This window comes from Nilaparvata lugens, chromosome 5 (genome assembly GCF_014356525.2).
Source record: "Nilaparvata lugens isolate BPH chromosome 5, ASM1435652v1, whole genome shotgun sequence".
Lineage (NCBI taxonomy): Eukaryota > Metazoa > Arthropoda > Insecta > Hemiptera > Delphacidae > Nilaparvata > Nilaparvata lugens.
Window position 1 is genome coordinate 53,647,110 of NC_052508.1, and position 14,154 is coordinate 53,661,263.

Consider the following 14,154-nt stretch of genomic DNA (forward strand, 5'->3'; position numbering starts at 1 on the left):
GTGACCCTGTGCTGTTCCTCTCCCAAATTTAGATAAAGTTAGCCTAGTCCGAAATATGTTAAGTCTTGTAGTTCTTCACTTCACAAAATTTTCAGCCCTAGAATATTTTCAAATTTACATGCTCCAAAACCAAGCCTTCGTAGAAAGAATATAACACATTATTATCACAAAAAATTAAATATTCACATACTAATGAAATTTTAAAGGAGCGAACATTCTAGTATGTTCTTTATTATTTTATTTGTGGGTTTAAATTATTGTGAGCTTCTTTGCAAAGTAATAGATTATTTATCATAATTCAATTTCTTGAGCAATACAAGACGAAGTGAACCCAAAATTCAACTTCTTGAGCAATTCAAGACGAAGTAAACCCAATATTTTGTTGACTAAGCTTACTTGACTGTTAGGAATATGAGTATAACAGATTTAATTTACAAGACATAAAATGAAAGTAGCATCATAATAGTGGTACCGTATACAATAATCAAGGATGTGCACCACGCTTTTTGATTCTTTTTACTGGTAAATTATCAAAGTATTACGAATTGTATACTATCAATTTATTTATATATTTGACTAATTTCAAGAAAAAACTTTTATCATTTTTACTTTTTGATATATTGGGCGCTTTGAAAGCGCCAAAAGTTCAAATCTTGGGGTAGATCCATTACATCATAAATGATAGCAAATTAATTCATACTTTGAGGATGGATCTTTCCCAATATTTGAACGTTATGCGCTTTTAACGCGCCTAATATCAAAACGAAAAAATTATGAAACTATTTTTTCCTTGGAAATATTATCTATTCAAGTATCTTGATAGAATTCAAATCAAAATACCTTCGAAATGGAACCAATAATAAGTTTACAAAAGCGTGGCGCGGGGCATTAAATTATTAGAAAATGAATGCTTATTCCTCCTCACACTCATCAAGAAGTGATAAATAATTATTTATTTTTATTCTAATCATTATTATAAATAATTATTATCATAAATAATTATTTATTCTAATCATTTCAATATAACTTGTTTATAACTGTTTATATGATTATCAATAAGTTTAGTTAAAAAGGCGTTTTCTTGGTAATCATACAAAATAATCATAAACTCCGGGCATTTATGAATTTTGGGAATCAACTCCCAGGGAATACATGTTTCTGATCTTGAATTTCTGGGAATTTTGCATCATAAGTTGAGAGATGTTTGATTTGAAATTGAGTTCTTAGTCAATTACCAACTCAATTTAAAATCATACACCCTCTTAAACATAATCACTGACGAAACAATTTATAGGTTTAATGGTCGAGTTAGATTTAATAAGTGGTGTCCAAGATTCAATAATCCATTAGATTTAATAAATGGCCTAGAAACTGGACATAAGTGTAATATAATCTGACAGTTTTAAATTGGCAGGCAAGTGAAACAAGTTTGAATGTTCTTGTTTGGGGATGAGACTTGTTTAATGGATTCTAGATATTTCCGAATAATAATTGTTCATCTCTAAGACCAATGATCAAGTAACGCATTACTCACCGTCAAAGTATTTTGTGTCTTCATGAACAGGCCTCTCTACACTGACATGGGGGTAGATTACAGACTGCATGTTTTCTGAAAAATGAGAAAGTGTTGGATATGAATGGGAAGAAAAAAAAACTAAAATTGTAAACAAATTAAGAGTTTAAGCTAGGGACTTGCTCCATTCAGGATGGATTAGAAAATTATGCCACAAAACTCCTGCAATCATTATTTGTTCCTGAAGAATAAAACATAATTACTTATTTCAAACAAGAATGAAAAGTTAGGTAATAATATTACATCAGATATCCTTTATAGAAGACAGTAGACAGAGAATCGGAAACTCTGTTCTTCTATCTCTCTCTCCACTGTTATTATAACAATAATAAAAGCATATTATATTATAATATAGTAATATTTGTAAAGTGTCTATATGTAGACAAGTATGCACAATTGAAGTGCATTAAAAACTTGTGAGTCTATAAAGATCTAGATAGATAACAATAATTTTTACAGACGCCATTTAGTAAAATTCTAACACAAAATAAATTATTAATGTCAAATGCATTATAAGAATATTTACATGCAATTTAAGATGCATTATAAGAATATGCAATTTACAGGGCTAGGGCAAATCTTCCAGTAGCAATGTTTGTTGGTTTTACAAAAAGTTATGCTACTGGTTACGGGAATGAATAATTATTGATAATCCTGAAAAGCTAACTAAATCATAACAATAATAAAAAGGCAAAAAATTCATTATTTTTTGAATAATAAATTGGACCTGTTTATTTTTAAAAGTTTGATTTTCAATCAAAATTTGTTTGTCTTACCTGGAACCTGGTACAGTGAAGAATAACATCAATCTTCATCATTATTTTATGTTATCATACAGCTATATAGTGTAGCTCAAATCGATTCTGAAAAATAATTTTATTTTGAAACTTTGGCTTTTGTAGCTAAAATATTCATATAACTTGCAAACTAATAATTATTGATTATAAGTAAACATAACCATTATTTTCCGCTAAAATTACAACATAACCTACAAAGAATAAAAACATGTCTCGTAACTCTCGTAGTTCCAAGTTCAGCATTCCAAGTTCACTGTGAAGATCGGCCGCCATCTTGGTAAACATTTCAAATTCCACTTCTACGGTTAGGTAAATTGTCGCTCTACAGTGGCCTCTTCAGCTGGCCGTTGTCCTGTCTACCGGGGACCTTGTCAAACTGGGCTGGCGACAAAGTGGGCTGGTTTTCCAGCCCAGTTTGTCGTTGCATGCACCGCCAAACTAGCACTCTAAAGAATGCAGCCCAGTTTGACGGCGTGCAGCTTTGACGTCTGATGACAAAATCTTAGGAGTGCCAGTTCGTCGTTGCATGCACCGCCAAACTGGCACTCTAAGGAATGCAGACCAGTTTGACGGCGTGCAACTTTGTCATTTAGTGACAAAATCTCAGGAGTGCCAGTTTGGGTTGCATGCATGCCAAACTGGCACTCTCAAGATTTTGTATCTACTATCGATCAGAGAGATACTATTCTCCAAACTCTAGTATGTGTCTATTATAGTGAGGTCCACGTTATAATGACAGTATTTGCTCAACTTTGGTTTTGCTATCCTTGTCTATCATTCGACAAAGCCAGTGGTACTATCCTTTTCTAGGTCCACAATGATGCCAATTATGTTTTTGACAGTGTAGAAATATGATTAATTAATGCAGAGAATCGGCATCGCTATTCTTATATCTTTATCCACTGCCATTATAACGTGAACCTCACTATAGTTAGAGAGAAACCACTCTCCAAACTCTAGTTTGTGTCTACTATCTAATATCAGATTAGATTTCTTTATTTATGTATGTTACAATAATTAATAAGGAATGCAGCCCAGTTTGACGGCGTGCAACTTTGTCGTCTGGTGACAAAATCTGAGGAGTGCCAGTTTGTCATTGCATGCACCGCCAAACTGGCACTCTAAGGAATGCAGCCCAGTTTGACGGCGTGCAACTTTGTCGGTAGCCCACTTTGTCGTCAGCCTCAGCCCACTTTGTCATCGTCCCGTCTACCATACCGATTACCGTAGAGGTAGACTTGACTAGTAATCTGTTTAGGTTTTGATGATAAACTATTTACAGAGGGCAGCTTTTTTTACTCTATTTAATTTTATGTTATAAAGACATTATTTTAGTTTCTGTTTTGCGCATTGACTGATAATTTATTCATATTTTTCCAAATTGTCTTCTGTTTCATTTTGTAGTCATGATGAACTTAGAGGTGAGTAGCCTAGTAGCCTACAACTGAGTATACGTGTATCGTGCAATGATGAAACTTATCAACTTTAGATAATCAATATCACAGGCAAACGCCTCAAAAATAAGATGTCCGCCAAAATTTCTGTGGGTTTTGTTTTATCGCGTGTATTTTGATAACTGTTCAAGATAAAAAATATTCCATCGTGTATTGCACAAAAATATTTAAAACCTTCCTCTACAATTATGTACTATGATTTTTTTACTCTAAAATACATATTTTATTAGGCTAGTTATAACCTTCCAAAAACCTATGCCTAAATGAATGATGTTCTCCCATTTTTTCTATTGAAACATTTCTTGTGCAAGAGATACCGGGGAATGTTAAATTTATAAAATTTTGTTTATAATTATTGTTTCCTCAGCTGCAAGATGATGTTTCCACGAATGGAATAATCCTCCAGTTTAAACCAAAATTCTCATTTGTGTTCGCATGATTAGTTGGAATAACTTACATGACTTACGTTTTTTCTGTGAACTTTAGGCTATTTTAATATGTTCAATACCAAAAATAGTGCTGTTTGAGTACCCCACCTTGTATTATGTAATATTTATATAGCTAAAATGTACGCCCAGTGCCAAAATACCTGTCATAAAAATTTTGGTAGGAATCGATTCAGTATGTCATTTTAAACACAAAATCACAAGAAAAAAAACGGCGGTCACTCATCATAAATTTCAATTTAACACCTTTATATATTAGGTTAGGAAAACTTAGATTAGGATCATATTAACCCTACAGAGACACACTACTTCATGCTAACACAGTAGACACACTGGGGTCTTAAATACCCCAATTCAATTTTGCATTTTCTTTAAAAAATATGAAAAAAAACAAGTACTTGGACCATACTTCATCATTTTTGTTCCAAGTGCATACAGAAATCAAAAGTAAAGCACTGCTTATCAATATTTATACTAATTTTAGAAGTACGTATGTTCCGCCTAAGTTTTGGAGCTCCTAATCCGGTTTGAACAAATGGCTAGATCATTTCCAATGACAACTTCATCAAAAACTCACGTCTCTTCATTTTATTGTTTTGAATCTCAAGTTGTAGAGAATCCTAGCATTTCCAATCTGATCCATCATCCCATACCACATTTGTAGTGACAATACAAGTAAATCTTTGTAATAAAAGTGTTTGATGAAAGTCTTACGTAGAAGACACTCTGGGGTGTTAGACACCCCAAACGAAGAACAAGATGAGCTGGTGACATTGTAGAATGCTATTACTGACTGGAAGTGGTGGAGAGTAGTTGACAATACTACAAACCTAATTTAGACTGGGCATAAATTCCTATTTGTTTGATATTGTCAACTGCAGAACAGAAAAGAAAATCTCTGGGGTGTGAAACACCCCAGTGTGTCTCTTTAGGTTTAATTTGATGATTTTGATAATCAAAATAGCTGCTATTTATAGATTAAATGCATGTAAAATTGTGCTACTTTGAACATAGATTATTTTAAAACAATAGTGACCGCCGTTTAATTTTTGTGATTTTGTGCTCAAAATAACATACTAAATTAATCGATCCCAACCAAATACTTGATGACAGGTATTTTGGCACTGGACGTACTCTTACACCATTTATATTTACGATTTTGGGGTTTTACATTTTAAATCCCATTTTATACAATATCTAGATGGAAATTCCCGGGATCACTTGGGCCTACTGTCAATCCCAGGATTGGTAGGATTACTAATACCTTAATATTGTCAATATTATTTATCCAATTTCTATTCAAAATAACTCATTTTTATTGCTAAATAGGAGATTTGTGATCTAAAATCTTTTTTCAGTTAGTACTGGGTCAACTTTACTATCATTTCTATTGTTCTGTTCTGTAATAATATTTATGACGATCAGAGATATATCATTATTTGTTTTTAGCACAATAGTATCAAAATCGCAAGGCTGGATGTTGTCAGGGTGTACAGAATGTAATTCTATACCTAGTTTTATATTAATTTCATACTCTGTGGATGGTGCTCGTAAAATTTATTATGAATTTCTCACTATGCAGTATGCACTTAGCAATTTTACTCCAAGAACAAGTATTCGTTTCTGTTTTACTAGGAAGTGGAATGACACCTTTATCAATTCTGTAAATAATTTCAATGAATTTTATGTGCTTTCAAATTTGTAAAGTCCTTTTATAATCACTCTGTATATTATATTGCTAAATGACAATATTGAAATCTTCACAAAATGAACAATTCAGTGAAGGTTGGCCTACTGTACAAAATTCAATTTTCTCATAATGAATTGTTATTAATGGGAGATAATAGTGTTTTAATTTTGTACAAAAATAGATTGATCCATTTTCAATGTACAGTAACACTATTTTCTATCCACTAGTGACGATATAAGTGCACAGAATAGAGTTTGTGAATAATTGATTGTAGATATTACAAATATGAGTAGATCTATCAAAGGACTACTCAGTTACATAATAGATAATTGCTAATTCACGGCCCCAATGGGCCTGTAACTATAACCAGTGTGGCTAAAAGAGGGTTCAATCAATTAAATAATTATGAGCTCTGACATTCTTTGCAAAATCTGATTATTGATAGTTGTTCAAACGTTATCTGATATTTTGTGGAGTCTACAAAATAAAAGTTCCCGTATAAAATTCGAAAGATTTTTCTCTTCTAGAATCTGTTGTCTTGACTCAGCTAAATGTTAAATGAATGACACATTATAATTATGATCTTCTTCTTCCTATAGCACTATAGTCCTATGTGGGCCTTGGCTTCCATGACAATTCCTTTCCATCTGTCTCTATGACCAGCAACTCTCTTCCATCCCCCAATTCCCAACAGTCGCAGATCTCTCTCCACATCTTCCAGCCACCTTCTCCTTGGTCTCCCTCTTCTTCTTGCGCCTTAAATTCTCGCCTCCAATATGGCGTTTGGCAACCTTTCTCTATTCATCCTCTCAACATGTCCAAGCCAGCGTATCCGTTGCGACTTGATGAAACGTACAATATCTCCTCTTCCAAGTATATTATTTACCTCTTCATTACTTCGAATGACCCAGCCTTCAGCTGTTCTCATGGGTCCCCATATTCTAATCTTATGATAATTTTTCGTTTGAAGACTCTGAGAGCTTTTTAATTATGATGAATTCCCTCAAACAATGGAACTCATGTATTCCATAAATTAATCATACCATACAAAACAATTTAATCCTATCCGAAATATTTTTTTCTCAATCCCGGGATCAGCTCCCGGATTGACATCCCTGTTCAAGTCATACCGGTAGATATTAATACTTGTTAATAATTATCAATTCATTGTCAAATATATTATATTCACCTAGAAAGTATAACTTTTTCTGATTTGAAAATATATTTCCGGAATTGAGATAGAATATTCTGGTAAGTTAAATCATTATATTACTTCATAGCATACAAACGATTTGGCAACGGTGTGGAGTTGGAAAAGGATAGAGCTATCTGCTTTGCCTGATAACAAACATGAATAGCAAAACATGAGATGATGACTTAATACCACTCACTATAGGAGCATAATCAAGTTTGTAGCCATTGAGTTAAATCTTGAATGTATGCTTCTATGAGTAAATACTTTGAAGTAGATGATATTCAATAAAACTTCAACAAACTCACTATTCATGACAGATATGACTTGATTGTCTTGTCATTGATTACGTTGTGATTTCAAAATTGCAGATGGCGGCTGCTGAGGGGCAACTACAGGATAACGAATGCAGCACTCCAATGTCTCCAGTTGATGCTACTGATGATGATAACGATGGAAATGGAGATGATCTTCAAATAGGCAATTTTTGTCAAATTATCATCAAAGAAGAAGCGCATGGTGAGCCTTTCTATTATAATTATTTCTCAATTCTCAGTTACACTGACTCGCCTTGATTACATTCACTTCCTCAAGATCTCAGTTAAGAATCCGCCCTAACTAACCGCTATCTGCTTTGAACTAACTTATTCTAACTAATTCCTACCTATTGTGCAACTGTGAACCATCAGCCTGCAGTGCAAACTTGCTGCCATCTAACTTGATAAACTGAATGGCACAACTTCCCATTTGTTTCAGTATCAAGACATTGTCGAATTAGGTACATGATGAACTGAGAACTTTATGAACTTATATACCCGAATTGACGCTCATTCTTCGAACATTAAATGCTGATTCCTACATATAAGCATCAGTGAAAGTTTCCGGAACCGTGAGAATATTATTCTCATCATTGAATCATATTTCCTCAAGTTCTGCTGGGTGGAAATAGTCACAATCACATCACAACTAAAGTCCGTGATATATTACTTTTAACATGAAGAGGAGAAACCAATCTCTCTTTTCACACTTTGTAACATAGACACAGACACATCATGCGCACAATTGGATGCGCCATGTCATTCAAGTTCTCAGTCTTGTGATGAACACATCGTGTCCGCAACATTCACACTATACTTGAACAAGGCGAGGCAATATCTGAAGGGGAGTGTTGGCGCGACGCGTTACAAAGCTCTCTCTCACACACACACACACACACACACACATACTTAGCAGCCTACAGACACAGAAGTAGAATGCTGCTAGGTAGTGAGAGTGATTAGTGAAGGATAGAGCATCGGTCCTCTCCGTCTTCGAGAAAGAGCCATGCTAAAAGTAATATCTCACGAACTATAATGTGAACTATATTTTTAATGTACCAAACACATACACCGCAGGGGCGAGGCGTGACTTTTTGGCTCTGTTATCTCCAGGAACAATTCAGTTGAAAGTTTGAATGAAAGCTGCATCCCCCCTCCCCAACTTAAAATATAATGTTTCATTTTGAACGATTATTTATCGAGCAAGATGACATAATATAGTATGATATAAGCTTACTATTAAAAATCCTAGAGTTGAAAAGTCTAGAACTTAGCTAAATCTCAAGCTCGGAAACTGGCCTTTAATAATTAAAATTGATAAAAAAAATTGAAATGAAATTCTTTATTGATTTATACAACAAGTACATCATCAAAAATTACAGGGAGAGAAAAGTGGTGATAACCAATGCTAAATAGCATTACTGGACTCGCTTATTTTTGAGAATCACATTGAACGGATGGAGCTGATGATGCAGTAATCTACTTTATTCAAACTTGGCGCGCTCCCAAAAAACGTTTTTCTTTTAGTTTCTTCACCTTTTTTTGTATTTATTTTAAATATTTTCAATTTAATTATATACAATTACATATGAATTTCTGTCCAGTCATCGGCGAATCCAGAGATGACCGGACGCCTCCTCGCCTCTGATACACCGATACAGATATGTGACAATCCAGCAGCTTTATTGCTCTACCCATGATGCAATAATTTGATGCGTTTTTATAGTCATAGTGCACTTTTCAATGAAAGGCTGTGACTCACACACTCATCAATCTAAAGTTCAAAGAATTTTAACATATCATAGTGAGATTCACGGTATAAGTCACTAAATGATTGAGTTAGCATTGGTTTGCTATCCTTGTCTGTCATTAGAAAAATCTGTATTCTTTTCCATTCTACGAGGTTGCTAAATCGTTTTCAGGCTTTTGAGAAGAATACCAAACATGATAAATCCCATCTATTGAATTTTAATTGATGAAAGATTCATATTTTTGTTGATTATAATATATTTTGAGATAAAAGCTATCATTATTAAATAATATAATTTAAAATAATCAATTGATATCTCATCAGGTTCTCTGAGATAATTTGAATCACAGCTTTCCAGGATGGAAGGAGGTGAAAAATAAAAGGTGGTAACAATGGCATCCTTTCATTTCCACTGACTTTATACGGTAAATTAATCTCACTATAGAACCTTTCACTCGAATCTCCAAGTACCTACAAGGTTTTATGTCAGTTTATTGTTTAGTTTTAGTGTCTGATCCTCACAACATTGAAGACACCCACTCAATGTAATATTGGCTGAATTTGATATATTTTTTTGTCAAGTAAGGGTAGCATTTCTAACTGTGCAGGTTAAATATTTATAAAAAATAAATTATTCGAGTTGGAATGAATGGTGATTCCGTTTTATGGCCCCATTCCATGGCGCTTTGCACTGGGTCCACAATAGTTTATTAAATTATCATAAGTGCCCTGTATGCATTATCATTTATTTATATCATTCAAAAAAAAAACTATACAATGGTATGCATTTTTTATCAGTATTATTTCGTTATTGAATATTTACCGTATTGTCAATTACACAGCAATGGTCTCTATTTTATTACAATTGACTTCATTACTTTTGACGCCTGGGGATTCAAGTCTCTAAAACTTCTATACAGTTACATAAGATAAGATATTTTTCCAGTATTACTAATAATAATAATAATATTATTATTATATTATTATTATATTATTACTGTGCGCCAATCTAACGACTTGTAGGTAATAATTCTTGTTTCAAACTGAATAAGAGCTTACATTCTAATCAGTTTTCTGCATTCATTTCACAACTATTTCTTTTTTTATTTGCATTATTTGTGTTTTCAGTTGAGCAAGAGGTTGAAGGAAGTGAACTGGAGGTGTGGCCACCAATCAGCTGCTCATCGGGCTCTGCTAATGAGACAGAAGTAGATGCACAGTCAGTGGATGCTTCAGTGGAAAAGTGTACTAAGCGGCCTAAGCCAGATTTGGCTGCGAAAAGGACCAAAATTCACACCTGTGATGACTGTAGCTTTCAAACACCTCGGTTATTAGACTTGAAGAAGCACATTATGATACACACTGGGAAAAACCTCTTTAGCTGCGAATTATGTGACGATAGATTCGCTCGTTCAAGTAGTTTGAAGGAACACATGAACACTCATACAGGCGAAAAGCCCTTCAGCTGCGAATGGTGTGACTATAAATGTAGTTTTTCAGGTACTTTAAAAAAACATATTAGAAAACATACTGGAGAAAGACCTATTAAATGTGATTTTTGTGACTACACAAGCACTCACTCAAATTGTTTGGAAAGACATATCAGAACCCACACTGGAGAAAAACCTTACAGTTGTACTTTTTGTGACTATACAACTGCTCAGTCGAATTCTCTAACAACTCATATCAGAGTACATACAGGAGAGACCCCTTACAGCTGCAGCTATTGTGATTATAAATGTGCGCGTTCAGGCACTTTGAAAACTCATATGAGAATACATACTGGAGAAAAATTGAACTGTAAACTTTGTGACTATGCAACTGCTACTGAAAGTAGTATGATAGAACATATGAGAAGACATTCAGGAGAAAAACCCTTCAGTTGTACGGTTTGTGACTATAGGAGTGTTCGTTCAACTGAATTGAAAAAACATATCAGAACACATACAGGCGAAAAACCCTACAGCTGCACATTTTGTGACTATAAATGTGCTAACCGATTTGTTTTGAAAAGACATATTTTAACTCATACTGGAGAAAAACCCTTCAACTGCGAGTTTTGTGACTTCAGAGGTGCTCAACCAAGGAATGTGAAACTCCATATTATGAGAAGACATACTGGAGAAAAACCTTTCAGTTGTACTTTTTGTGACTATGCATGTGCTCAATCAAGTCAATTGAAAAGACATTTAAGAACTCATAAGGTAGGAAACCCTTAAAGCTTTGATTTTTATTACATACGCACTCAGTCTTCTAATTTGTAAGTGCATAATATCAGAACACATAATGGTGAAAAACCTAACAGCTGCAACTTTTGTGTATTTAAATCTATTATTTTGCATAATCCATACTGTCACCTGTAAAACAGGGAAAATACTTCTCAGATGACTTATTTGTTTATAAAAATGTTGATTATTTAAATTTGTAAGAAAATTTTGAATCTCATATCTCATCTGGAAGAGAACCATTTCAGCTCTAATTCTATGAGTGAAGCAGTAGAGATTTTCAGAGGAAAATGTCACTCTTTCTTACTACCTACAGTTTTTTGAAGTTACAGTTACATATAGTTTACAGTTACTATGTAGTAACGTAGTAATCCACAGGGATCCACTAATTGATGTATATAGTGTACCAATAAGATATACTCTAATTGGCAGTGAACATTAACAGAACAAAATTACGTACAGCTTTGAATTTTACTTGGTATTGCAGTTGGATGTTAAGTCTAAACATTTTTAGGATATACAAGTAACTCGTACATTACCTAGAGTAGTCGTAGAACCTCGATAACCTGGACTGGCTGGGCAGTCCAACTTACCGAAAATCTGAGTTAACCGGAGAATGGGTAAAACATGCATGAAATGATTGTACTTACTAACTAAAAAATTGATGATTTCTCTATTTAGAATACAAAGTTATTTTACAATAACAATATCGGGGCACCGAGCTTTGCTCGTTATTTATTTATTGATAAACAAAACACAATTCTTTAAAATGATTGGGGAAGGACTAACAGGCACAGCCCAATACTGTTTCTTCCCCGAATTTTGATTTATACACTATAAATAGTCCAAAAAGTATGTTATATTCCATGCACTTGAATTCAGGTCCAATTTTCAGTCCAAACATTTGAAAACAGGAAAGTTCTAATTTAGATTGTTTACAGACCAAATTGAATAACAAAATAGCACTCACTAATCACTTAAAACTGTAAAATAATTATTAACTTTAAAAACTATGATGTGGTATGTTAATAAATTATTATTTTATTTTTCATTAATTATAAATAATTTGACCTTTCAAACCCTTGAGGTTTGTTCATCTTTTGGGTCGTGCTTATATTTAACAGCTGGCTATACGTCAGCTTATAAATTACAGGGATGAGATATTTTGATTTTCCACAGACGTACTTGCCCAATCACTTCCATTATACACAGACGACGAAAGTCTCAGCTGTTTTTCCAAGGATGAATTATCCTTTTAATGTCGTTCAGCGAGTCCTAGGGATGAGACCTAGTGCAATTGAATTTTTACTTTCCTTGCCCTATTACCATAGGTAACTTGTCACTTAGGTAAGTTACCTAAGGTAATACCTATTACCTATGGTAATAGGGCAAGGAAAGTATTGCTTTCCGAAAAAAATTAACGTACCCCAATTTGTAAATTTCTATACGTTTCGAGGTCCCCTGAGTCCAAAAAAATGGTTTTTGGGTATTGGTCTGTATGTGTGTGTGTGTGTGTGTATATGAGTGTATGTGCGTCTGTGTACACAATATCTCATCTCCCAATTAACGGAATGACTTGAAATTTGGAACTTAAAGTCCTTCCCCTATAAGGATCCGACACGAACAATTTCGATCAAATGCAATCTAAGATGGCGGCTAAAATGGCGAAAATATTGTCAAAAACAGGGTTTTTCGCGATTTTCTCGAAAATGGCTGCAACGATTTTGATCAAATTCATACCTGAAATAGTTATTCTTAAGCTCTATCAACTGCCACAAGTCCCATATCTATAAAAATTTCAGGAGCTCCGCCCCATCTAGGTAAAGTTTGATTTTAGATTCTCAATTATCAGGCTTCAGATACATTTTAAACAAAAAAATTCCAAATGGAACAGATTGAGCATGAAAATCTCTACAATTAATGTTCACTAACATTTTCACCTAAAATTTAAAATAAGCTCGAAATTCGAGAAAATGTTATTATTTCAATTGCAAACTGTTGGCAACTGTTGATTCTATTAAATCATTCACTATGAAGGGATAGCAGACCTCGTGTGTCTCCAGCGTTATAGTCCTGTCACCAGCTGGCTTAGATCTTTGAAAAGTAGACTTGAGATGCGCGGGAACACTAGCGACAGGTGATAAATTTTCATAACGGCAAGGAAAGTTGTGTGAGTGCGCCATACCAGATTTTTATAATTATCATGTTCCAATAATGATATACTATAATATACTATGTTCCAAATTTCGTGAGAATCGTTCAAGCCGTTTTCGAGATCTGGTGAAATATAAACATTTAAACAGAAATTGATCGATTAATAATATAGGGTAACAATTCATTTCACAATTTAGAAAACCTTCACAAAACCAAACTAGGAATGAATTGTAGTCAAAGCCAATAGTTAATTGTTGAAGAATACTGTCCTGTAATTCAAATTTCTCCATAAAATTGATTGGGGTTATCCAGACTCGAGATAGCAGGGTCCAGATTAACGAGGTTGTACTGTAATCTTCAATATTTAAAAATTTGCTTTCTTAATAAGAATAACTTGGTATTTACATAACAATTAAATATCTAAGTACCCTTTTCTTAACTATTTTATTTCTCATAAAATGTTTCGGTTCATATAAAACTTTTAAAACATTGAACGAAAATATGTAGTGATTGGTTTACCTCTAAAAGTATGTTTTAAATAAAGATATTAACTGCC

At 33.6% G+C, this 14,154-nt stretch overlaps 1 protein-coding gene across 2 annotated transcripts; it reads left to right on the forward strand.

Annotated features, from left to right (window-relative positions):
• The first annotated feature begins 3,574 nt into the window (after positions 1 to 3,574).
• LOC111049819 (gastrula zinc finger protein XlCGF57.1) lies at positions 3,575 to 14,154 on the forward strand. 2 transcript variants are annotated; one of them, XM_022335993.2, is made up of 3 exons: positions 3,575 to 3,791; positions 7,524 to 7,671; positions 10,348 to 14,154. In XM_022335993.2, the coding sequence occupies exons 1-3, from the start codon at positions 3,777 to 3,779 to the stop codon at positions 11,436 to 11,438; spliced, it is 1,254 nt and encodes a 417-aa protein (XP_022191685.2). In that variant the 5' UTR covers positions 3,575 to 3,776; the 3' UTR covers positions 11,439 to 14,154. The 2 variants fall into 2 exon arrangements, with proteins under 2 accessions (XP_022191685.2, XP_039284681.1); XM_039428747.1 differs by lacking the exon at positions 3,575 to 3,791 and adding an exon at positions 3,867 to 4,014.

What these genes read in the sequence shown, in the direction of transcription:
- LOC111049819 (XM_022335993.2), top strand. An exon ending in CATCAAAGAAGAAGCGCATG is followed by an intron (nt 7,672 to 10,347) that starts GTGAGCCTTTCT and finishes TTGTGTTTTCAG; the next exon opens with TTGAGCAAGAGGTTGAAGGA.